This window comes from Trichechus manatus, unplaced genomic scaffold, assembly GCF_000243295.1.
Source record: "Trichechus manatus latirostris isolate Lorelei unplaced genomic scaffold, TriManLat1.0 scaffold00138, whole genome shotgun sequence".
NCBI lineage: Eukaryota > Metazoa > Chordata > Mammalia > Sirenia > Trichechidae > Trichechus > Trichechus manatus.
This window is the reverse complement of record NW_004444074.1, coordinates 2,937,486-2,965,466: the sequence shown is the minus strand read 5'-3', so window position 1 is coordinate 2,965,466 and position 27,981 is coordinate 2,937,486. Positions and strand designations below refer to the sequence as shown.

The 27,981-nt window shown below is 35.6% G+C and overlaps 1 protein-coding gene across 2 annotated transcripts in view; it reads right to left on the bottom strand.

Moving 5' to 3' along the window:
- Positions 1 to 27,981, bottom strand: part of NF1 (neurofibromin 1) — a 256,616-nt gene that overhangs the window by 156,421 nt on the left and 72,214 nt on the right. For both annotated transcript variants that reach the window (XM_004385390.1, XM_004385389.2), the window contains exons 9-14: positions 21,956 to 22,129; positions 21,360 to 21,482; positions 21,034 to 21,108; positions 15,985 to 16,116; positions 10,911 to 11,045; positions 7,001 to 7,114 (exon numbers count right to left, since the gene is read on the bottom strand). In XM_004385390.1, the coding sequence (XP_004385447.1) occupies positions 7,001 to 7,114; positions 10,911 to 11,045; positions 15,985 to 16,116; positions 21,034 to 21,108; positions 21,360 to 21,482; positions 21,956 to 22,129 (753 nt within the window). The remainder of the gene's footprint in view (positions 1 to 7,000; positions 7,115 to 10,910; positions 11,046 to 15,984; positions 16,117 to 21,033; positions 21,109 to 21,359; positions 21,483 to 21,955; positions 22,130 to 27,981) is intronic.

Sequence of the window (27,981 nt, the reverse complement as noted above, 5' to 3'; positions counted from 1 at the left end):
ATGTTATAAAACAACATGTGTACTTCTGTTTCATGAGAAACTATTTGTTCTGTAAGCCTTCACCTGAAGTACAATAAAAAAAAAAAAAAAGAAAAGAAAAAGAAAAGAAAATAAATAAATACTCAAGTTCATAAAAAAAAAAAAATATGAGGGAGAGGGGAGTAAATTAGACCCTGCATTTCACAGTAGATCATTCATCCTAAAATTTCAACTTACCAGAGACTTAAAACTGGAATTTGGTTCACAGAAAATAACAGGAAGTAAATAATTCATTTTATATACACAACTAATATACAAATTATGTAATAATTTATCTTACTACATAAATTAAAACAATCAAAGGTAAAAAGAGTAAAACTTAAACTCTTCCTTCAAACAGACCCCACCCTCATCTCAATTCTACAATGCTCTCCCAGAGGCAAACACTGTTGAGTTTTGCATATTCTTTCCCATCCTTGGTCAGTATATTTCGTGATTTTTTTACCCCTCTTTAAAGCTTTTAATTAAAACTCCAGTGAAACACTGTTTGGGACAAATAAATTCATTTTTCTCTTAAAAAGCAAATCAAATGCATAAATGGTGAATGGCTGCACTGATAACCTGCCTCACACTAGAAAAAGATACTATGTCTAATCTTGGGCCAATTTATAACTCCAAAAGTTATAAATTATGTAAGGACCATAATAACTATATTATTTCAAACACTTTTACTGTAATTACTTTCAGATGTTTAGTGAAAATTGTAATTCACTACAAGAATCTTCAAAAACTGTAAAGTTTATAGCTCTCATGTCTAGGAAAAAGAGTACAACTTGAAATTCAATTCTGTCACCATTGTGCAAAAACCTAATACAATTTACTGGTATTTTATATTTTTTCAAGTGGAAAATTCCCCATTTATATTTGCTTGACAAAACATTAGAAAAACTGAAAGAAAAGGTGTTAGCCTTCTCCGTGCCTTAATATGACTGCTTTCCTTTTATGCTTCCTTTCATTTTTCTTATTTTCCACATACATTTTAACAAAGCTGTAAACACAGCATATTCATTTGATATTTCATAAATATTTTTCCATATTGCTATATGATCTACATATGTTTGAACGAATGTTTAGCAATTCACCAAGCTGAAATATTGTTAGTATTAGCCCATTCTCCTGATAGCGAATATTTTAAAGTTTTCCTAATATTCTCCTATTATAAATAAGACCAATAAGCATCTTTATGTGTAGTTTTTTTTCTTTTTTTTTTTCATTTTGAATTTTCTCATAGGGTAAAAAAATCCCAGGTATGAAATTATTTGGGCAAAAATACAAATATTCCTGTCAAACACTGTCAAATGGCCTTCTAAAAAAGAATGTCAGGAATGTACCAATTTACAAGACGAATAGCAATGTACACAATATAAGCAATGAGTGCTTCTACTTGTGTACACAATGAGTGTTTAAACTTTTTTGGTACGCATTTTTTGACGCACAGGGTTGTTACTTTCCTTTGTGGTTACCTTAATACTTACCCCTATTTTTCTAAGTTTAAACCACTCTTTTATTTCTTTATATCGCCTTGACTTCCTCTCCATATGAAAGATCTATGTCTACATTTTTTAGTCCCTCTTTTTTGTTTTAATGTTGTCATCTTTTACATACTGACATCTCTATTTCCCTATTTTCAGTGTTTTAGCTTTGATTCATTTTTGTGACTTCCCTATCTGGGTTGATATCTGGTTGCTCTGTCCTGTGTTCTTGTCTTGGGTTGTTATCTGATGTTACTGATTTGCTAACTGGAGGACTCCCTTTAGTATTTCTTGTAATTGTGATTTGGTTTTTGCAAATTCCCTAAACTTCTGTTTATCTGGAAATGCCCTAACTTCACCACCATATCTGAGAGACAGTTTTGCTGGATATATAATTCTTGGCTGGCAGTTTTTTCTCCTTCAAGGCTTTATATATGTCATCTCACTGTATTCTTGCCTACATGGCTTCTGCTGAGTAGTCTGAACTTAGTCTTACTGACTCTCCTTTGTAGATGACTTTTCATTTATCCCTAGCTGCTCTCAAAATTCTCTCTTTATCTTTGGTTTTGGCAAGTTTGATTATAATGTCTTGGCGACTTTCTTTTCAGATCTACCTTACGTGGGGTTTGATGAGCATCTTAGATAGATATCTTCTCATCTTTCATGATATCAGGTAAGTTTTCTGCCAACAAATCTTCAACAATTCCTCTGTATTTTCTGTTATCCCCCCCCCGCCACCCCGTTCTGGCACTTCAATCACTCGTACGTTATTCCTCTTGACAGAGTCCCACATAATTCTTAGGGTTTCTTCATTTTTTTAAATTCTTTTATCTGATTTTTCCTCATATAAGTTGGTGTCAAGGGTTTTATCTTCAATCTCACTAATTCTGACTTCCATTGCCTCAATTCTGCTCCTATGACTTCCTATTGAGTTGTCTAATTCTGAAATCTTATTGTTAATCTTCTGGATTTCTGTTTGCTGTCTCTCTATGAATTCTTGCAGCCTGTTAAATTTGTGATTGTGCTCTTGAATAATCTTTCTAAGTTCCTCTAATGCTTAGTCTGTGTGTTCCTTGGCTGGCTCTACATTTTGACTGACCTCCTTCCTGATCTCTTGAAGAGTTCTGTGTATTAATCTTTTGTATTCTACCTCCAGTAATTCCAAGAAATTCTCTTCCTCTGGAAAATGTCTTGATTCTTTGTTGTAGGAGACTGCTGAAGCCATCATGGTCTGCCTCTTTATGTGATTTAATATTGACTGTTGTCTCCAAGCCATCAATAAGTTATTATACTTATTTATGTTTGCTTGCTGCATCCTAGCTTCTTGTTTTGTTTTGATATGTCCAAATAGGCTGCTCATGTGAGCTAGTATGATTATTGGCGCCTTTGAAGCTCTACCGTCCTGTCACCAGGTGGTTAGATCTGTTACCAGGTATGTGAGCCCAGGAGTCTGTTTACTTTTCTTGTATGGATTCAGCTCAGGTATCCAGATAGTTGGTCACCAAGTGTGTGGTACAGGCTCTCACCTACAGTCCTAGATGGGAACAGGTAATTGGTGTAGGCACAGGTATCTGGCTGCATTAGGGAGTCAGGCGCTGAGCAAGGCAGGGGGCTGACGGCTGCCCCTGAGTATCTGGGAGGAAAGTGTGCCCCTGCTCCCTAGAGCACATAGGTGGGTGAGTTTTGCATCCGGACTGTGAGCACCCAATGCTGCTGGCTGTTAAGTACCTGGAGGCACCACTTACTCTTGGGCCTGTCACAGGTGCTAGGTGGCGTGGGTGAAGCCACCGGTCCTCAGGCCCCTGATGTGGGTAGGTAAGGACCCTACTGAATGGGCAGAGCAGTGTCAAATGTCATGAACCTGCAGCTTCACCATATAGCTGATACAGCTGAAGTTTGGCTTCAGGAATATATGCTGTTGTACTGTGGTAATGAGGGCCTATGCTGCTGAAATGGGCCCACATAGGTCTATGCAAGGATGAAAGGCATTCAGAGTCTGTGGACTCCCTATGCCTGGGCTTAGGCAAAGGAGCTGGTGCCTACCCTGAGTTCCTGGCTTAAGGGAGCCGGCAGATTTTTTCCTGTTTGTTAATTTGTTCCCTCTCCAAGACCAAGAGAATGGCTCAGGCGCATGATGGGTTTTACTTCTGGCCCAGGAGACTCAGCAATCACTGAAGCTGGCCCAGGACCTGGTGCAGAGCAGGGAGGGGGCAGGTAAAGAGGTTTTTCCCAAAGGAAGTGTTTTCTGATCTGCGCGGCAGGTCAGATGCAAATACTTATCTTTTGCCAACTCAGCGCCACTTTTTACTGGTTCTGGATGCCCGAGTAGACTCTCTGCTGCTGGGTCTCTCTCAATGTGGAAAATGCCTCCTGAACGCCACTGCTTCCCTCACCGCGCACACCAGCTGAACTGGCCTGAAGTGTGCCGGCTCCTGCCGGGTCAGGTCTAGCAACTCCTTGCTGCTTTCGAACCATCTCTCTGTCCCCCTGCCACTCTTGTCTGATTCCTCAACTTTGTCTTTGATGTTCAGGACTCCTATACTGTCATATATAATCGACTCACTTGTTTTTTCGGGTCTTTGTTGTAAGAGGGGCCACAGCAAGTGTCTGACTATTCCGCCATCTTAGCCCGCCTCTCCTTGGTATGCATTTTTACTGACGCATAAGTCAGTATAAATAACCAATATAAATACAATTTTTTTAAAAGTCAACTGTATTCACACCCACTGTTGTTGTTTTTAGGTGCCACTGAGTTGGTTCCAACTCATAGTGACCCTATGTACTACAGAATGAAACACTGCCTGGTCCTGTGCCATGCTCACAATCGTTGTTATGCTTGAGCCCATTTTTGCAGCCACTGTATCAATCCATCTCATTGAGGTTCTTCCTCTCTTTCGGTGACCCTCTACTTTACCAAGCATGATGTCCTTCTCCAGGGACTGATCCCTCCTGACAGCATGTCTGAAGTATGTAAGACATAGTCTCGCCATCCTTGCTTCTAAGGAACTTTCTGCTTGTACTTCTTTCAAAACAGATTTGTTTGTTCTTTTGGCAGTCCGTGGTATATTCAACATTCTTTGCCAACAGCACAATTCAAAGGCATCAATTCTTCTTTGGTTTTCCTTATTCGTTGTCCAGCTTTCGCATGCATGTAACCGAAAATATTATGGCTTGGGTCAGGCGCACTTTAGTCTTCAAGGTGACATCTTTGCTTTTCAACACCTTAAAGAGGTCTTTTGCAGCAGATCTGCCCAATGTAATGTGTCTTTTGATTTCTTGACTGCTGCTTTCGTGGGTGTTGACAGTGGATCCAAGTAAAATGACATCCTTGACAACTTCAATCTTTCTCCGTTTATCATGATGTTGCTTACTGGTCCAGTTGTGAGGATTTTTGTTTTCTTTATGTCGAGGTGTAATCCATACTGAAGGCTGCAGTCTTTGATCTTCATTAGTAAGTGCTTCAAGTACTCTTCATTTTCAGCAAGCAAGGTTGTGTCATCTGCATATCGCAGGTTGTTAATGGGTATTCCTCCAATCCAGATGCCCCATTCTTCTTCATAGAGTGCAGCTTCTCGGATTATTTGCTCAGGACACAGATTGAGTAGGTATGGTGAAAGGATACAACCCTGATACACACCTTTCCTGACTTTAAACCACGTGGTATCCCCTTGTTCTGTTTGAATGACTGCCTCTTGATCTATGTACAGGTTCCCTGCGAGCACAATTAAGTGTTGTGGAATTCCCAATCATCACAATGTAATCCATAATTTGTTATGATCCACACAGTCGAATGCCTTTGCACAGTCAATAAAACACAAGTAAACATCTTCCTGGTAGTCTCTGCTTTCAGCCAGGATCCATCTGACCTTAGCAATGACATCCCTGGTTTCACGTTGTCTTCTGAATCCAGCCCGAAATTTCTGGCAGTTCCCTGTTGATATACTGCCGCAGTCGCTTTTGAATGATCTTCAGCAAAATTTTACTTGTGTGTGGTATTAATGACACTGTTTAATAATTTCTGCACTCGGTTGGATCACCTTTCTTGGGAATAGGCATGAATATGGATCTCTTCCAGTCAGTTGGCCAGGTAGCTATCTTCAAAATTTCTTGGCAGAGAGAGTTGTGCAAGGACATCATACACGAAAAAAGCAAGAGGTCATTAAAAAGACAGAAAAGAAAGAAAGACCAAAATGGATGTCAGAAAAGACTCTGAAACTTGCCGTTGAAAGTTGAGTAGCTAAAGCAAAAGGAAGAAATAATGAAATAAAAGAACTGAACAGAAGATTTGAAAGGATGGCTTGAGAAGACAATGTATTATAATGACATGTGCAAAGAGCTGGAGATACAAAACCAAAAGGGAAGAACACGCTTGGCACTTCTCAAGCTGAAAGAACTGAAGAAAAAATTCAAGCCTTGAGTCGCAAAAGTGAAGGATTCTATGGGAAAAATATTAAACGATGCAGGAAGCATCAAAAGAAGATGGAGGGAGTACACACAGTGATTATACCAAAAACAATTGGTCGACGTTCAACCATTTCAAGAGGTAGCATATGATCAGGAACCGATCACACCCACTAGCATGGCTATAACTAAAAAGACAGACAATAACAAGTATCGGTGGGTACATGGAGAAGTTAAACCCTCATACACTGTTGGGATGTAGCCGCTTTGGAAAATAGTTTGGCAGTTCCTCAAAAAATTAAACAGTTACCATATGATTCTGCAATTAAACTCCTAGGTGTACACCCAAAAGATATGCCCACATAAAAAACTGTACACAAATGTTCACAGCAGAATTATTCACAATAGCCAAAATGTGGAAACAACCCAAATGTCCATCAACTGATGAATGGATAAACAAAATGTGGTATAGCCATAAAACGGAATATTATTCAGCCATAAAAAGGAATGAACTTCTGGTATATGCTACAAAAATGAATGAATCTTGAAAACATTATACTAAGTGAAGGAAGTGAGACACAAATGGCCACACATTTTATGATTCCATTTATATAAAATGTCCAGAATAGGTGAATCCATAAAGATAGAGGTAGATTAGTGGTTGCCAGGGTCTGGTGAAACAGAGGAATGGGGAGTGACATGGTTTCTTTTTGGGGTGACAAAAATGTTTTGGAATTTGATAGTGGTGATGGTTGCACAATCCTGTGACTATACTAAAAACCACTACGTTGTACTTTAAAATAATGAACTTTGCAGTGTGTGGATTACAGAGCACTAAAAAATGAATACTTAAGAATTTTTAAAAAGTCAACTACAATAAGAAATTAATTTGTTCAATGTTGTTACTGCATGTACTAGAAAGCAAGTAAACCTCTTCTTGATACCATTAATGAAAGTGTATAACAACAAATATACCATTTTCCAGCAATGACATCTACCTATCACTCATACAAAGTACACATCAAACATCAAGAACATATATAATTATGATCCTTCTTTCAAGAGCCTAGAATTTGTTTTCCCTTTACCTCCATTGCTTCCTGAGCAATCTCTGGCATGTGTGACTGTGGGACCAGCTGGACGAGTCCTGTAATTAATTCTGCTGTACTGCCTTGGGTTTCAGGCCCCTGTTTTCTTGGATTCTGCAAAGAAAAGTGAAACTCTGATTTAAAAAAGGTCAATTGCTGGGAGTGACTTCTTACAAGTACTAAGTTCTTTTAATAGGGTGACAAAAATGTTCCAAAATTAGATAGTGGTGATGGCTGTACAACCTTGTGAATATACTAAAACCCACCGAACTGTACAGTTTAAAATGGTGAATTTTACAGCATGTGAATTATAACTCAATAAAAATAATAATAATTGTGGAATTGAAAAAAAATCAAAGCTGCTTCTGTTAAGGATTCCCTTAATCCACATCTATACTTGTCCATCAATATAAACAGTATCCAGGGAAAAGCCTAATTTAAAAAATCCAAAAAACTAAGCATCAGATTTTCAATTAAGAAATTACATCAATATTACGGGGGGGAGAATTTTTTTTTTTTTGCCAACACTAACCTTGCTTAAAAACCTCTGATTTGAAACTCACTGGCTTTGACATTATAAGTGATTGTCATCAAAGGCACACAGCATGCATGTTGGTTGAGGACTACACGATCATCCTTTACAGCCAGTAAAAACAACCTGCCCAAATCTACACAGCTAGTCCCACACCGCACTTCAGTCCATCATACTGCAGCCCAAATCTACACAGCCAGTCCAGATATCCATACTTCAGTCCTTTTCATTATGGAACAAACTGTGTACTAAGCAAAGCAAATTAACAGTATACATAAATGTCAATGTCTACCTACTTAAAAAGTAACTTCCATAACTTGGAAGCAGCTATTTACACTTCAAGAATATATGCTCATTTAAGTAAGGCCAATGCAACTTGTATTCATATTTTATTTTTCTAACTACTGATTCCTCCCCATTATAATGATTAAGGTAAGCTCTCACCCCAGTATATCTGTAACCCAAAACAGTTAGCCTATTTTCTGACATTTATATTCATTCATTCATAACTCAACAATGTTTATTCAACACCAAAGACACAATAATGAAAAAAAGAAAATGGGTTTCCAACCCTAGTCTGTGTAGTCTGATGGAGGAGACACCAATAAAATAATCAGACCAACAAGTGTAAAACCGCAAATGAGATAAGAGCTGTGAAGGTACATGGCTGCTATGAGAGCTGTAATGGGGAAACACTGCCTAGTCAGAGAGGCTTCCTCAGAGCAATGATAACAGCTTAGAATTATCACGAGTCTCTATGTAAAGAGGAGAGGAAGCATAACCTAAGCAAAGGAAACGCAACTGCAAGCGTATGGGGGCATGTGCTAAGTAAGAAGGACAGAAAAAATGAGCCATCATGACTAGAGTGAAGACAAAGAAAAGCATACGATACGCTAAATGTGGCAGAAGTGGTAGGTAGGAGTCAGATTTTGCATGACCCTGTAGGCCTAACTGGAGTTTTTTGGTCTTTCTCCCAAGAGCAATTTCAAGTAAGAGGTTTTAAGCAGGGGGCATTATCAGATTTGCTTTTGAATAAGACCACTATCACTACAGTGCAGAGAAGTAACTACAGAAAGGTAAGAAAGAATACAAGCTAAGCAAATTTGAAAAACTGAAAGCAACATGGATTAGTACAGAGATAACAGAAATAGAAAACAATGAAATTATATTCCTTTAAAAATACCATAAGACTACTTAGTAATTATTCCTACATTCCTGTTTACCAAGATTTAGAATTTTCTTAACTAAAATATGAAATAATCAAATGTTTACAATGAACCTTTCACCAATTTAACTTATCTGTGGTTACTCTGAAGGTCCCTGGGTGGCGCAAACGGTTTGCACATGACTACTAACCTAATGGTCGGCAGTTTGAACCCACCTAGCAGTGCCACTGAGAAAAGGCCTGGCGATCTGCTTCCATAAAGATTATAGCCAAGAAAACCCTATGGAACAGTAATACTCTATAACACATGTCTGAATCGAGTTGAAGGGCAACGGATTTTTTTTTTGGGGGGGGGGTGGTTGGGTGGGGTATGGTTACTTTGAGAAAAGTTGTTTAACCACTAGATGGCAGCAAAGAAAATAATTCCGATTTTAAATCACCCTTTTTGCTTGCTAAATTTCAAACTTGGAAAATAGCAAATTTTGTTTAAACTCTTGGCTCTTCGAACAACAAGATATGTAACAGAAAAGGCACTGTGAATTTGGTACATTCTTTGAACCTGAACTATAGCCATGAAAACAAAGTGATACTAACACATTAGTATCAATACAAATAACTTGTGCTACAGAACAAGGAAATGTGGAGAAAAGGGTATTTTCCTACTTTTATAGCTTCACTGATAGATTTCATAGAATTTTTCCACACCAAAGTTCTAGCTACTTAGTCTACAAGATTCACTATGTGTTCCAAATTTGGATGGACTTTTTCAAGGAGTTCAAAAATATCATATGTCTTTTGGGATCATTGACCCTTTGGGGGAACCTTCTCTCTGTCCTGTCTCTCTCTCCTTTCTTTCCAGAAAAAAAAAAAAACAAAAAAAAACCTTGCATACACATTTTTATAATTTCAGGGAATTCATTAAATTCTTGAAACCACGGACATCAAGTTATTAACCCTTACACTATACTAATTTGAGAAGTATGCCATCAAAATTCAAAGCACCTTAGCACTCGAGACTTGCTGCTAAACAAAGCAGTAAGAAATCTTTTCTGATGCTGCTCTCCAGAGACTGGACAAACTCCACAAGGGTTAAACACGCTTTCCTATGAACTTCACAATATATAACTGTTATATTTTGGACATTAATAATACTAATGTTAACTGTATTTTATTAATTGTAATAATAGTTAACATTTATTAGTGCTTATTATGTGCCAGGCACTGTTCCTAAAAGCATAACATGTACTATATCTCATATCTTCTTAACAACTCCTCTGAGGTAGGAACTATGATTATCTCAATATCACAAATGAGAAAACTAAGGCATAGAGAGGTTAAGGCACCCAGATCACATCGCTAGTAAGTCATCTGTCTCCAGAGTCCTTGCTTTTATTCACTTCATATCACTATCACTCTTACATCTGTACATTCTGTGTACCAGAGTGATTTCTCAGGAGTCTAATACCAGCTGAGGTAGAAAGAGCAGAGTTATGACAATAAAGGAGTACTAACCACACCCATTTCCATCTCCTTCTCCTCCTAATGGAAACCCTGGTGGTGTGGTGGTTAAGAGTACAGCTGCTAACCAAAAGATCGGCAGTTTGAATTCACCAGGCGCTCCTTGGAAACCCTATGGGGCAGTTTTACTTTGTCCTATAGGGTCGCTGAGTTGGAATCGACTTGACGGCAATGGGTTTTTTTTTTTTTTCCTCCTCCTAATACAGTATTTGCAGGCAGAAGCAACAATACTAGAAGGCTGATAACAGGAAGAAGAAAGGAGAATAGAAAAACCAAATTGCTTAGCAATAGCAACTGGAGATTAAAAAAAAGAAAAAAAAAAGTCTACATAGAAGTGGAAAGCACTGTGATTTAGGGTTGCTTCACTACTTCTACCCCACCAACTGTCACTCCACCACCTACCTCAGGATCATGCCCGCATAGTATATATATAACCTGATTACAGGGTAAGGACAGATCTCACCGAAGTATGTTAGTTTAATGATGACGAAAATTAAGAAAGGTTAAGAAATCTGAATTATATTCGTATTCTCTATAATTTAGTTTTCTTTGGGATAAATCTTAAGCTTCCGGTATAATCAGAAAGGGTCAGTAAGTGCTCTTGAGCTAACAATTATCTCCCTGGTCTTGGTGTTTCAGTTAACCCAAATTAATTTAGTGTAATAATCTCAGGGCATTTCATAAAGAATACTTACACAAAGCAGGAGCTTCGGATCTGCATGAATTAATTTCACCATGGACAAAAGAAGGTACTTATAACTTCTTGTTTCCAGGTCTGTAGGTTTTTCTTTAAATTTAAGGCTTGTTACTTTTTCTTTAAATGTAAGACTCTAAAAACAAACACAAAACATGACATTATCTTGTAAGAATTAGATATCAGATTCAAAATAATAGCTATTCAACTTTTTAAAGTGAACCTATTATTAAAAAAAACTTTGAAAAAGGAAAGAGGACTATTTTATACTACCATGAGTGTGGTATTAATAGAAACATTCGATAGTACATATAAGATTAATATTCTTAAGCTTAAAAAATGAAAATTATTTTTCACCATTTACCTTATTCTTATATAATCTATCTAATAAAGTCTAAGTGAAAATCTACTAAAATATTAAACACTTTAGTATCAGGTTGACTCTTAAGTAAAACAATTTTCTAAAATGTGAAAACATCAGGGAGAAAAATACTGGTCTATAGTTCTCACAAGTACATTGGGCAACTCATTTAACAAACACTTATCCCACACACATATACACAAATATTTCATAAAATATAAGGTATTATCAAATGTAAGATACACTATCTTATGTACCACGAGGAATGAAAAATTATCATTAAGACACCATAAAAAGTAAGATGCATCTTTTACAAGTAAACACATGTGCTTCTTAGAATTGATGAAATATGTTATATAGCTGATTTCTGTATTTAACAGTTTAACTGTTAAGTTTCGCTTTTACCTTCAATGGCATCCCATCTCTCTCAAGTTACAGAATGCCTCTTGCCTGAATGACATTCATCAAACAGAGAAAGAACTCTTCAAGAAAGATTAAATCATGGAAAATGTGTTTCAACTATGGAGATATTATGGTGAACTAAAATAATTATGAATGTTATTCAACCAAAAAATCCAACAATTATATTCTATATCTAATACCACTTTTCTCTCTATTCTTATGTTTCTGACATGCATGCCTTTATGTGAACATATATGCAAATACATAGGCAGTAGAAGATGTCTGACATCTATGTGCCCACAATAAAAATCCCCAGTAAACATGCGCGTCTTTCAAACATGAAAAGTGGCGAGGCATTTCTTTGACACAGCAGCTATTCCTCAATGCTTAAGTGTGAGAAATGCATTTATTATGTTCAAGAACACGGAAGGATTTTGGTCCACAGACGGGAAGAACATTTATGTTCAAGAATGTCACTACAGAGGAGAAATAGTAAAAATTACAAATATTGTTTGCTTTTATATTTATAGTCTCAAGGCAAATGTTCTATCAAATGTATTTAATAAATTTTGTTTTTATTTTCATTCTAAGTCAAGGTAAAACTTGAGATCAAGGTGAAGCTTTTTACTGAACAAACTTATTAACTAAGATATAATTAAGTGTAACTATCAAACTGCTCTTCCCTGATGCAGTCATTATATAGGAACTATCAGCAAATAAAAAGAATATTTTCTATTTAGTAATCATTTCCAAAAAGAAAATATTAATTTAATTATGTCATCTTTTTATCACAGGTATCAGCATATAAATTTTGTTCCAGCACGACTGCCTAATATGAAATTAAAGCCTTGAGAAAAGTCAAATGAATTTATTCAATTCAGACACTTTTTAATTTAATGACCATTAATGGGTTGTATATAGTCAGGAAAAACTTGCTAAAAAATGTATTTCACAGTTAGAAATATAACTAAATTCATTCATTAATCTACTAAATGATCTTCCATATTGTAGATACTATTAGGAATCCAAGCTGGTACACATGCTTTGGCCAAAGAAGAGAGGTAGTTATGCCCAGTAAAAAATTCAAGAACCAGAGATTTATTCAGGTTTCTATTAAGGGCCAATATTATTTATTAACTTAATTAAGACATGACTGAATTACAGGCATGTAAGAAGTACTTGCTGAATCAGGATCTCCATTGTAAGACACAAAATTTGCAGACATTATTTGTGCAACTTATTTGTGTAAATAAGAAAATTATTTGTGAAACTCACACTTCAATTATTAGCAGACTTAAATTTTAGTGAAGGCAGAAGATCTTAGTTTTAAAATAATAAATGATAAGTGCTGAGACAAACGTTTCAAGTTAAAAAAAAAAAAAACCTACAACAGTACAAAAAAGAAAAGTGATGGCTCAATAGTTCATATGAAAAAGGCTAAAAAGTTTAAATGACCAAAAGCTCAATGTAACTTATCAACATAAGAGAAATGTGGTATCCAGGCGCAGAAGGTTAATAGCTCTCATCACTGATTAAACCACATCTAGAACACTAAAATCAGATCCTAACATATTGTTTTAATAAAAAAAACATTGTTAGGTTGAATTCTTTCCAGATGAGAAGCAAACCAGATGGAGGAAGGTTCTGAAACCATGTTAAACAAGGGATTCACTCACTCATTCAACAAATATGCACCAAATGCCTACTATGTGCCAGATACTGGTCTAGGGGTTAGGTATCCAGTGCTGAACAAGTCAGACGAAGTTCCTGCTTTCCTCAAGCTAGTATGTGTGGGAAAATAACTGACAGCCTGATAAAGACACTAAACTGAATATCCAAAAACCTCAGAACTAACTCTAGTTGACCTTTCACTACCATGTGACTACTTGCAATTCTTTTAACATTATCTGAGCCTCAGTTTCTCTAGCTGTAAAAACAAATCAAGCAAAACAAACACACATACACTTTCAAAGAAAACTAGAAAAATAAAGTTCCTTCCAATGCTGAAATTATATAAAAGAGAAAAAAATTATATAAAACAGAAAAAAATATATATATAAAAAGGTACAGGATAACTTTATTCAAATATTTGCAGTGCTGCCTTATGGGCGAATCAGAAAAATGCTATGTAAGAGCTCCAGAAAAAGAGGATCAATGAGGGCTGAGAGGGATACCATGATTCTATTTTGGCTGAAGAAAAAATGTTCAAATAGTTCTTTCCAACAAGTAACTTATCTGTCTCAAAAATACAGAGTGGCTTTAAAGCCTACAAACATAGATTATTATTTTACTTTTTTACAGACTGAACTCCTTGATCACTACTTTTGCAGCAAACTAAAGGCTTTTAGTTTATTCAGTGTTTACTCAGCGAAAGGCTCAGGTTTATTCAGTGAAAATCAGAGTCTTAAATAATCTCAGACTATGCTAATGAGGGACAATCCACCGAACATATCCTCTAATGCAGTGGTTCTTAAGTGGGAGAGATTTCTGTCCTCCAGGGAACATCTGGAAATGTCTGCAGAAATTTTTGGTTGTCATGACTGGGGGAGGCGGGGGGTTGCTACCGGCATCTTGTGGGAGAGGTCAAAGACGCTGCTAAACATCCCACAATGCACAAAACAGCCCCTTACAACAAAGAATTATTCAGTCCAAGATGTCAACAGTGTCGAGGTTAAGAAACTCTGATGTAATATTTCTAAGCCATTTATTATGTATACTTGTCTGTGTTTCCAGAATTTATGGCCACCCTGCAATGAGCTCTTCATTAGAAGTTTTCAAACAAAAGCTATGAGAGTGGAATTCCTGTGAGGGCAAGTGTGATCACTTACTCTAAAAAGCGGTAGTAAACTTAAAGAAAAAAAAAAGTCAAGTAAAGTTCTAACTTCTCAGAAGATATCTGGGATGAATAAATAGGTCAGTAAATATTTTTTTAAATGATTTCTTTCAAGTCATTTTCTAAAATCCTAAAAAAAGACTAAATAACATTTAAATAGGTATTATTTCACCTCTAATTAACTTACACCTGAACTGAAAATTTTTTCAACTTTTTAAAAAATTAAGTACTTGGCATTTCAAAAATTCAATTAAAAAATAATCTTGCACTTTAAAGATTTTTAGTGAAATATCACTGCCATGCTCTTTTGACTATAATTTTTTTAAGTCAAATAATCCCAAAACATATGGGTTAGCAAATGTCTCTATTTGAACATCTAAAATAAACAATCCTCAGAAATAATTACTGACAACTGGTAAGAGTGAACCACAAACATATAAAACCAAAATTTTATTTGACTTGGAAAAAGAGAAGGATGACAGAGAAGAAGCTGTTTAAATCATCTTATAAGTGTGAAATAGCTAATTTACTAGATAAAACCAATAGGTGAAGACATGCTACATTTTCATTTGGAATGATATCATGTGACTATAATGGTAACTATACACAGAAAAGTCAAAGAAACAAAGGACTTTTCTGAGGTAGTTACAATCAGTCATACTTACAGCCACAGAAGCCCACTGCCATGCAAAACAGTGACTCGTTGGCATCTGATGATGTGAGCAACAGCAGCCAATAAGAATAGAAAATAAGCAGAAGACAAAGTACCACCAAATCAATGTCAAGAGTTGTCATGTATAATACTCCTGCTATCCATAAAAGCCAAGAAATGACTTATATAGTCCTATAATTGTCTGCTTAATTGCTTCTATAGTTTTTAAATTCTATATGAGTAATAATCTGTTAGAATACCTAATTTGAAAAGTCTGCTAATTAAGTTTAAACATAGTCAAACTTCAATGTCAAAGTGCCTATCATTTTAAAATGTTCAAAGCACATCTGCTGAAGCACAAAATATTTATTTTTAAATAAACCATTAAAATTTTATTTCTTATATTTAATTTCCTATGTGTAAGATTCAGCATCCAATAAGTAAAATAGGTATTCATATGAATATTCACTTTAACCCAGGAGTCAGCTTCCCTTGCTCATCACTAAAAGGTGAGGAGCTAATCAAAATACTCTTGTTCACAAAAGAAAAAGAAACTAAACTAAAAAAGAAAAAAAAAGATGGCTTTCACTAAGATTTTAACAGCTCTGAGTGAGAAAATTTCTCTAAGTAGGCTCACCTCACTGAAATAGTGGAAAACAAGTTATCATTAACTAGTATTGCAACAATCTTCAATGTACAACATACTCCAAGATTTACAGAAAAAGATGAACTCGTCTGATTTTCTAAAATAATCAAAATAGCAGGAATGGGATGAAGACACTGAAAACAGGAAGAAACTGGGATTCGAAACTCTTGATTCATCTTACCGGTGCCATTCGTATTGCTGGGTGTGCTCCGTAACCCTGTACGGCTTTATGAAGGGTTTCACCAAACATATTTCGAAGTTCAACTGAGTGACAATATACGGCATCAATCTTAGGCCACCAATCCAATGCAGACTGGAGAAATACACAAAGATCATAAGGAAGGAAAAGTACAAATCTGCATGAGTTATATACTCTGGTTATCACTGTGGTTTTAAGTTTTATCCTTTTGTCAGAAACTTTCTACGACCATGCAAACACACACGATAATTTCCAAAGTCTTCAAATAATATCTTTAATTCAGACAATAAGCTATACATTTATTTTAAAACATAATAACGATCGTGAGACAAACAGCCCACTTCATGAACATAGACATATATGAGACTGTCTTTTCTCACTGATAAGCTAGTGAATCTGAGTCTTTAGAGAGCTAATTATGTAGCCAATCTTTTTCTTTCTTTCTTTTTTTAAGTTTAATGTTTTACACATTTCCGGTACATGTGCACATACAGTATATATTTTACCAGGTAAGAATGCTATTATCAAAGCTTTACAGGAGATTAGTGGTTCATCACAATGTTCAAAGCCTATGTGGCAAACTATTACTTATATGCTTACAAACAATGACAATTACAACATGAAATTAGTAAATGAGATAAAGGTATTAGTAAACCTATAATCTTAACTTGATCAGCAATGATGGCACAATACATGGAAGACTAACAGTCACCATAAACAAAGACAAAGATCTATGCTAAATATTTTTAAAAGGTAACTATTGCAAAGTAAATATTTTTCTATTTCAGTTTAACCTGTTCAGCTTTGATATCTAGTTTTTAGTGTCTATTTTATTTGAAAGTGTAACTTTTTCTTTAAAATGAATTAATGTATTATGAAAAAATGACAATTACGAAAACCACTAAATGTATAGTTTGTTGATAAGTTAATGCAAAAATGATTGGATGAATCTTCACTAAATATGGAAAGTATGCTTGGAACTGGATGACTTAAAACATAGGCCTCCAATTTATACTATCCCTGCTATAAGAAACATCTGAAACAATGATAATACTCAAATAGTAGATGAAAGTTAAGAAGGGATTTAATACCTTCACATCCTACTCCCAGGTTCCTTCTTATTCAACACTAAGCTAGTTAAATTCTCAACATTTAATTTCTTCACACCTAATGCTTAGAATATTTTGAATAGCATTAAGCTATATTACTATAAACCCAAACTCTAGAATTTCAAGCTATTTACTGGACAGTAAAATACAAACCAACTTATGGTATATAATTCAAATACTGAACCCCACTCAGGACGGGATCCTAAAGCTGTTTGAGGGAAGAAATACTTTTTTTGGATAATATGATTGTTAATGGTTTTCCCTCAACTTTTACTTTACTTAACTAATTCCTAACAAATGACAGATTTTTACTTTGGTTATATAACTGATTCCTCAAACCCTGGGCAATTTGGTCATCTGATTTTCCCAAAGAAACCAATGCAACTTGATTTCCATATATTTACTATTCTTATACAGCTTGTATCAATCAGCTTAAAGTAATACAGAGCTGAATAATCATAAAGTGCATGTGCAAAGGCTCTGCCTCACCCTGCCAGCCCCATAATATTTTGTCAGAAGCTAATTAACTAAAGACATATGCATCCCATATAACAGCCTATCCATATTATAGTATCATTTCCATGGCTTTTGAAACTGCATTGTGGTACCAGGCGCACCCTATCAAATAATTGTAGATTTAAGGTTTTGCACCATGTAGTTGGTAAAATTTTAGTTTATTACAGTTCTTTTTGAGCAGTTATCAAACATCTCCTTTTTGAAACTAAAGTAAACATATTCTTTTAGCCCTTGAAAATACTAAGTTTACTGCCAAGCAAATGTTTGTAAGTGAACAGTATGAGCAAACTATGGAGCAATTCTTCAAGAGAATATTTAAATAAATTTTCAAATGCCTCAGAAATATTCCTTCAACTGAAACTCCTTAGTAGAAAGATCATCTGATTCCAATATGTGAACTATCCATAAGTTAACAGCGATAAACTGCTATAAAGAAAAAATAGAACATGTAGTACTATACCAGCCATAGAGTGTACCAGTGATGGCTAAGATATTTGGCTCATAAATGTATTATTTTTTTAACTTCCCAATTACAACCATACATCTAATTTAAAGGAAGTCCATCAAGATTAATTACATAACAGATCTGGTAACTGTAACTTATCTTATATGCAATAAAAAAGTGACAGTATTATTATAAGTATCATTTTAGAAACTGCTAAAAACTTGCATTATAAGATTAAAATAGTTAACAGACTTTAAGATTTCCTAAGAAGAAACAGTGGAATATTCTAGATCTAAACACAGTACTTATAAATTAAGTATGTGTGTTTCACAAAAGCAAAACAGAACTCCAAACACCACTTCTACTTCTAAATAAACCCTCAAAACATATCAGTCAGTAAGAAGTTTATCTTATTTAAGAATGTGATAATTTGAAACATTTGTAAACTGGCTAAAGAACAATGGAAGAGGAGAACTTATGAGCTGTACCGAACGAAGAATCATTTAGAAGGAAATCTTACACTATGAAAAATTTAAGATTTAAGAAGTCCAAGTATCCAAGAAAAATTTCGTATGTCATAATAACTGTCTTCAGTTAGACTCTTAAAATAGTACATTCTGCAAATTTGCATATTTATCTTATATCCAACTTTTTAGTCAGAAAGTACTTCAGATTCAGTATCTATTAACCTCAAAACAAACAAGGGGAAAAAAAACTAACAAGAAATAATCTACAATGATAAAGTATCATTATATAATGTATAACCTTAAAAGATACTTTATGGACTCAATAAAGTTGTATTCCTTTACAAGTATTTTGTTGAAAGATTACTGATGCTTAATATTTTAAAAATAAGTCAACACAGTTTTTTTTTTTTATAAAAATAGATTTTCATATTGACTTGACCGGATATAGACAAACTACACCTTCACACATGCAGTGCTCATTATAGTCTAGAAGGATGGACAATCACTTTCACCAGGTACACTGAGGCATGCATGAAGTAACACTCCAGGCATGCTTTAAACCCAGAAAGGAGCAGCTCAGCCACTTACAGCAGTGCCAAGTCCATGCTTGAAAGTGCTCTATACAGTCAATTGTAGACAAAAATATTTCACAATTAAAGTAGCTAGCCACAAAGTATCAAGAAAGTATATACTTGGGTTTATTAAACATAAATTTTAAGCATTTATGTAAAACTATTCAGTCTAGTAAATGGAGTACTTTTAGTACCATGAGCCAAAAGGAGAAAGAAAATAATAACATGTTATTTCTGAATTACTCATAAACCTGGGGGCGGAAAAAAATCATCTTTTTTTTTAATGGCCTTGCAAATAAACCTGGATCATTACAACCAACCAGTTGCCACTGAGTCGATTTGACTCAAGGCAACTCCATGTGTTTCAGAGTAGAACAGTGTTCCACGGCGTTTTCAATGACTGATTCTTTCAGAAGTAGATCACCAGGCCTTTCTTCCGAGGTGCCTCTGGGTGGACTCAAACCTCTAACCTTTCTGGTTAGCAGCTGAGTGCACTAACCATTTGGACCACCCAGGGATAACCCTGGCTCATTACACTGGCAAAGATACAGCAATCTAAAAAAAAATGTTTTAATACAAATATAGCTTACCTATAATCAAATTCATTAAACTTTCCCTTTTGGAACAAACAGTATGTAATGTTATGACTATCTACAATTTAACTCAGTGATACTTAACTGAGGGAGGTATCATTCCCTCCTAGGGAGTGTTTGGAAACATATTTTTGGTTGTTCATAATGATTAGGAAGGGTGGGCCTACAGCACAACCGGCACGTAATGAAATGGGAACAAGGGATGCTAAATATCCTGCAATGTACAAGGCAGACGTGCATGATAAAGAACTGTCCTGCCCAAAATGCTACTAGCACCCCACTGAGAAAAGTTAAATGTGCCACTAAATAGTTTTATCTATAGTTATTTTTCCCCTGCAGGAATGGTTTAAAGAATATGTGGGCAGCGTTTGGTTTAATTCAATACATCCAAGGCAAGTGAGGGTCAGATGTTATTTTTAACTCACCAAAGACATTCTTAAAAAGGAATTTTATTATACATAGGACAAATATACCTAAGTTATCAATGATTAAAGCCCTTTTTCAAGTAGAAAAAAATCGATCAATTTACATGTAAGTGTTATTATCTATAAATAGATAAAAGTGGAATTGTGGGAGGTAACGCTTGAGAGCTTTTAAAAACACAATGGTTGCAATCATAACAGAATTTTTAAAACCCACTGTCCAAATCTGATAAGGTTTTACTATCTTTGTACCTAATGTATCCAAGTCAGAGTCAAAGGTTTCACAAGAACCTTTTAATGCACTCCTTTATTTTGTCTGATATGGTTTTATATCATGTGAATACCTCTTTTAAAGTGTGTTAATATTTCATTTTGTCTAAGGAGGACTGAAAAGTACAATCAATTATGGTCTTACCATTTTGTAAATGTACCATACTGGGCTACAACATAAATACTACTACCTTTTAACTTAAATGGTAAGGCCACAAGCCAAACTGTATCAAATGCTGGAAAAGGGGCTAAGAGTATTAAAATAATATGTAAAGAGCTTTGGGATGAAAGTATTTTTATTTCAGTGGCATCATTCTCAAGAGTTTTGATCTAAATAAAGTGTTTTAAATTTAATCTCTCCAAGGGATCCTATTAACCCTACCTTCACACTCAAGGGCCTTCAGGTCAAGATTGAATATGAAAAATACGATTCTGTATCAGTTTACTAGATATAACCACCTCTGACAAACACTATACATCTAAGTTCAGAATCTTTTCGTAAACCAAGAGCATCTTTCTTTAAAAAGAGAGAGGGAAGGAGGGAGGGAAGAAGGAAGAAAGGATAGAAGGAAGAAAGGAAAAAAAATTTTTTTTCTTATTTTTTTTTCAGTAATTTAGCAATACCTTTTAGACTTACATTGGTGATAATTCGATGGAGTGAATTTACCAGCACATAGTGAAATGTAGAAGGCGAATTCTGAGCCAGGCAGATCTAAAGAGGGGGAAAAAAAAAAAGTAGATTATTTCTGTAAGAAAAACATTTAGTAACATAAATGAGAACAAAGGACAAAAGGATGGCAAAAAGACTCGTTTTCTAAGAACAGAATAAATTTTTAAGGTCTTAAAACTGACATCTTTGAGAAATACTGATAAAGGTATAATTATTCATCTTTCCAGGCTTTTCACATTTATAAAGGATAACAGTATCAGTAAATATACCTGGATAAAAACCAATGCTCTCACCTTAAAGTGTTGGTTGTTGTGAGGGCTTATTCGAAAGCAAGAAACAAGGCAGTCAATCATTAGATCCACATCTGCAGGCTGACTGCCTCTCGAGAACGGTTTACTTGGATTGAAAAGTAAGTTCTGTAAAAATCCCAATAGAAAATAAAAGACTTTAAACAGTCATGTAGTATTTTCTTTTTTTCACTAGCACTTATACACGTGATGGTCCACACACCATTCACAGATGGCAGTAACATTCAGTTGCCAGACGAAGCACTAAACTAACATTGTGAGTCACTGGTTTGATAGAATTCTTACTATACCACATATGATTCCTTTCAGGCCTTAATTTCTGTATTATTTTAAACGCAAGTCCGTATATTTATGCTAACTTAAGAAAACCGGTTAGTTCTGTGCTTTTTTCATATTCTAAGTCACTTCACCTAGGCTGATGAACATAGTACAACAACAAAAACAGGTCTTACGAACTTATTATCAAGTAAGACTCAGAACTTTAGTGTTAGCAATGATCTTACACATAATACTGACACTGAAAGTTAATTTTTCATTTAATTTTCTTAAAGGTTTTAGTAGAGAAATAATAAACTTCTTACCTTAAGATCAACCACCATGGACTGAACTAGTAGGAAAATGATAGAGTTATCTTCCCAATTGATATAAGTACTTGCTTTACACAGTTTGACACAAGCAATTGCAGCACTTTCTGTCAGCTGCCTGCTTCCTCCATGGCCAGCAAGTGCTTTTCGTAGACTGTCCAGAAACAGCTTCTACAGAATTCAAGCATAGCAAGAAGATAGAGTATAAAGCTTCTTAGATTTCAGATTTATCTTATAAAGTACAAATTATCAGCCGCTATAAATTACACGATAGAGAATGCATAATTGACATATGTGGTTTTCAATTTCACAATTTAATTAGTTTCTGAAATCTGAAAACAAAGAATCTATTCTCCACTTTTTTTGATGAATTACCAAAGGACATAAGAAACAGCCTTTGCCAACCAAGGTAACTGACTTCTCCACATTCAATTCAGTTAATCATAATCTCTTTCTGAAAATCATCTTTCAATCTTCGACATTATATACTGTCCTGGTTCTGGCCTATGTCAAACTGTTCTATCCTTACCTAGTTCCTCAGGCTATATTCACCCCTTATCCTTCTAAACGAGGATGTACTCAAGGCTATTATGTTGCTCTAAACTCTGTTCCTAAAAAAAATTCATCCATTCTTCTGATACCAAACCCCTCTTTGCAGCTCACTAACAAATCTTCAATTTTCTCCCCTTGGCTTTTCTCCTAAATAAAAATCTCACATCTCCACCTACAAGTATTCTCAAATGTAACATGTCAAAAGCTAAACTCATACTGGGATTTTTATTTTCTTCATGTATTTTTATATTCTCCACATAAACATGACTGTTGTTAGTTGCCGTCCAGTCGATTCCAGCTCATGGTGACCCCATGTGTGCAGAGCAGAACTGCTCCACAGGGTTTTCAAGGCTGTGATCTTTTGGAAGCAGATCACCAGGCTTGTCTTCCAAAGCGCCTCTGTGTAGGTTTGAACTGCCAACTTTTCCGCTAGTAATCAAGTGATTAACCATTGGTGCCACCTAAGGACTCAAACATGTATTACTCTCATATAAGAGGAAATAAAAATTTTACTGGAAAAAAAAGCGAAACTTTTATTTTCCCTGAACCAGCTCTCACTCTGGACTTTTCCTTTCATCAACCAAAACACCATGTTGCAAGTGTCACCTCTAATTCCAAACTTTGGACCTTTCCTCATTGCCTAAAAGATAAAGTTTAATAAACTCAAAATGAGGTGAAATGAGAAGGCAAAAAGGGACAGGAGCTGGTTGAATGGACAGGAAATCTGGGGTGGAAAGGAGGAGAGTGCTGTCACAGTATAGGGAGAGCTACAGTTACATAACAATGTGTGTATAAACTTTTGTATGAGGGACTAACTTGAATTGTAAACTTTCACTTAAAGCACAATTTAAAAAAAAAAAAATCAAAAGGAAAAAATAAACTCCAAGTGACTCTGTCTCCCAGATTACTCACGCCTGTACCTTCGCCTTCATTTCTTATCACTGCCTGCATCAATCTTCATTCTCTAGCCAACAAACTTCTCTGAACATACCTTCAACATTCCCACTCCCATGTCCTTGATTATTCTGAACTGAACACCACACTCTCTCTTATCTAAATCCTCTTCTTACTTCAAGCTCAACTAAGGGTTCTACACCTCTTCCATAAAACTTTCCTCACCAACCAAACTTCACCTGAATTCTTATAGCACATATAACCTGTATTACTTGCCCAGTAAACATGTACTCTTGGTATATAACTTTTCATCCATAAAGACATAAATGGAATTCTACGGAGACAGCAGCCTAACTCATCCTTGACACCCACCCCCCTCCCTTATTTCCTGACTCCCATGATCACCTCTTGTTCCTGGACTCATAGCTATACTATACTGTATTCCCAGCCTTTCTTTCAGTTAGATGTGGCCATGTGACTGAGTTCTAGCCAATGGAATGTAAATGGAAAGTATATACACCATTTCCAGGGCCTGGCCCATAAAAACCTCCTACATCCTTTTCTATGGGACTTTTCCCTTCTGGCTGGAAAAATGAAGACAACCCCCATAGAAGCCATGTGTTAAAGATGGTGGGGCCTCTGCCAGCAGAGTCCTAAAAACCACAAGAGGGCTGTCCTGCAAACTGTGTTGCTCAGTACTATTTCATAAACAAAATAAAGCTCTGTGTTAGAGCCATTATTCTACCTACCCTAATTAATGCAATAAACAACGGTAGAGATAAAAATTAGTCCCAATCCCAGAAACTGAAAAAGAGAAACATTTTTCCCATATGGGCTGCAGTCTAGAATGGTGTAAATGAAAGTCTGATCTGATCTGCTTCAAGTTCTAATTGTTTTTTATTTATTTCTTCGCTTGCTTTAAAGTAAGGAGAAAAGTGTGATTACCAAAGCCTGGGAGGAGGTCTGTCACACTGCCAGAACTTAGATGAATGTCTACTAGCTACCTGTGGGGGCCCAGCCAGGAGAACCAAGCAGTTCTCCACAGCATAACAACAAAGGGACTATCTCAAGTCAACTCCGAGGAGTCCACAGAACAACCTTAAAGAGATTTACATAAAATTCATTCAGTGTCCTAAAAAAAAGATACACATTCTACTCTTATGACTATGGGAATATTTTTTTAAATGAATATATACCACCATTTTCTAACCACAGTTAAATAAAAAATAAGAAAATTAAAAGATAACACTAACAATTTAGAAACTATTAGACACGCCTCTCAATCAAATATGCTATTATTCTTCTAGGTGAGAGGAACTAGAGACTAATTGTAAATTATGCAAATCTATGACTGTAGCCAAGAAGTAAAACTAAATCTTGAAGACACTTTTACATTTTTTTTTAAATAAGTGAACTAAGCCATTATCTTAAGAAACAAAAATACAAACGAAAGCTAAAATTAATGCAATAGAAAATAAAAAATGATATAAAACAGTCAAAAGGCTAGTTTTTAAAGACCAATAATACTAGTAAAACGAATGAAGAGGAGAAATACTAAAAATAAAGCAATACACGTGGACACCGAACAATTATGAGACTATAAAAGTGTTGTATTTCATATATATATATTTCTGTGTTAGAAGTAAAATATATAGATATTACATACAACTCTGTGGTGACAAACTGAAAAATATATTTCCTAGCAAAGAATAAACTATAAAAAGTGATCTTAAAAGAGACAGAAAAACTAAATAGATTGATAGGCATAATAGAGCCAAAAAAAAAAGTGATTAATGATTTATCATTATTGAAAGACAATAAGTATATAGGCTACTTCCAGAAATACCCATAAGAAAGCAGTAATAGTACTTGAATCTGGAGAGGAAAAATATAAGACTAAAGAGCAGAGGTGAAAAGTAAGGCTTACTTTCCCACTGAATGCTCTTTCCTATGTACACTGAAAATGTTTATCATGTTAATTTATTACTATTCTTTTGAAATTAACAATAATAAGCAAAAGTCAAAGAAAAGCTTAAGAAGGGCTTCAAATTCTGATGATTTTACAATTGAGTTCTATGTAATTAGATAATTTGTATTATTTAAATTATTTCAGACCATAGAAAAGATTGATAGTTCCCCAAGTTATATTAAGCTAGCAGAAATAAGCACGTCAGAATAGTTACTTTCAACAGTGATAATGCATATGTTAAATTCACATAGTCTAAGAACTGGAGGGCAGAAGTACTAGAAGGAAATGCATTATTAAATTGCCACCCAATCCATTTACCAACAGTCAAATTTACTCCACACACTCCAGAATGAACGTAATTGAAATTGTTTTGCTGTTGTTGTGTGCCATCCACTCCATTCCAACTCATAATGACCCTACAAGACAGAGCTCCTTAATGATTAAAGTATATCCAGATACAAATTCATCCACTTATCAGCAGCTGATATTTGACAAAGGCCCAAAATCTGTTTATTGGGGAAAAGACAGTCTCTTTAACAAATGATGCTGGCATAACTGGATAGCCATCTGCAAAAAAATGAAACAAGACCCATACCTCATGCCATGCACAAAAACTAACTCAAAATGGATCAAAGACCTAAATATAAAATTGAAAATGATAAAGATCATGGAAGAAAAAATAGGGACAACACTAGGAGTCCTAATACATGGCATAAACAGAATATGAAAACCGTAAGTAACAACGCACAAGCACCAGAAGAGAGACTAGATAACTGGGAGCTTCTAACTATCAAACACTTATGCTCATCAAAAAGACTTCATCAAAAGAGTCAAAAGACAACCCACAGACTGGGAAAACATTTTTGGCTACGACAAATCCGATCAGCGTCTAATCTCTAAAATTTACAAGATACTACAAAACCTCAACAACAAAAAGACAAATAACCTAATTAAAAAATGGGCAAAGGATATGAACAGGCACTTCACCAAAGATGACATTCAGGCAGCTAACAGACACATGAAGAAATGCTCACGATCATTAGCCACTAAAGAAATGCAAATCAAAACTACAATGAGGTACCATCTCACCCCAACAAGGCTAGTATTAATCCAAAAAACACAAAATAATAAATGCTGGAGAGGTTGTGGAGAGACTGGAACACTGATACACTGTTGGTGGGAATGTAAAATGGTACAACCACTTTGGAAATCGATTTGGCACTTCCTTAAAAAGCTAGAAATAGAAGTACCATACGATCTAGCAATCCCACTCCTTGGAATATATCCTAGAGAAATAAAGAGCTGTCACACGAACAGATATATGCACACCCGTGTTCGTCAAAGCACTGTTCATGATAGCAAAAAAGATGGAAACAACCCAGGTGCCCGTCAATGGATGAATGGATAAACAAATTATGGTATATCCACACAATGGAATACTATGCAATGATAAAGAACAATGATGAACCCATCAAACATAACATGGAGGAATCTGGAGGGCATTATGCTGAGTGAATTTAGTCAGTCACAAAAGGACAAATATTGTATAAGACCATTATTATAAGAAATCAAGAAAAGGTTTAAACACAGAAGAAAACATTCTTTGATGGTTACAAGGGTGGGGAAGGAGGGTGAGGGTTATTCACTAACAAGATAGTAGACAAGAATTACCTTAGGTGAAGGGAAGGACAGCACACACTACAGGGGAAGTCAGCACAATGGGACTAAACCAAAGCTAAGAAGTTTCCTGAATACAATTAAACACTTTGAGGGATAGAGGAACAGGGGCAGGGGTCTGGGGACTATGCTTTCAGGGGACATCTACGTCAACTGGCGTAACAAAGTTTATTAAGAAAATGTTCTGCATCCTACTTTGGAGTGGCATCTGGGGTCTTAAAAGTTAGCAAGCGGCCATCTAAGATGCATTAATTGATCCCAACCACCTGGAGTAAAGGAGAATGAAGAACACCAATGACACAAGGAGAGGATTAGCTCAAGAGGCAGAAAGGGCCACACAGACCAGAGACTTCATCAGCCTGAGACCAGAAGATCTGGATGGTGTCTGGCTACCACCAATGACCGCCCTGACAGGGAACACAATAGAGAGTCCCTGATGGAGTAGGGGAAGGGTAGGATGCAGAACTCAAATTCCAGTAAAAAGACCAGACTTAATGGTCTTAGACTGGAGGAACCCCAGAAAGCATGGCCCCTGGACTCCCTGTCAACCCAGCACTGAAACCATTCCCGAGGCCAACTCTTAAGTCAAAGATTAGACTGGACTATGGGAAATAAAATGATACTCGTGAAGAGGGTGCGTCTTAGATCAAGCAGATACATGAGACTAAACGGGCAGCTTCTGTCCGGAGGTGAGATGAGAAGGCAGAGAGGGTTAGGAGCTGGTTGAATGGACACGGGAAATCCGGGGTGGAAAGGAAGAGTGTGCTGTCACAGTATCGGGAAAGCAATTAGGGTCACATAACAATGTACGTATAAATTTTTGTATGAGAGACTAACTTCCACTCAAACTACAATAATAAAAAAAATAATTAAAGTGTAGGTCTCTACCAAAGGGGCGGCTTCTGTCCAGAGGTGAGAGGGGAAGGCAGAG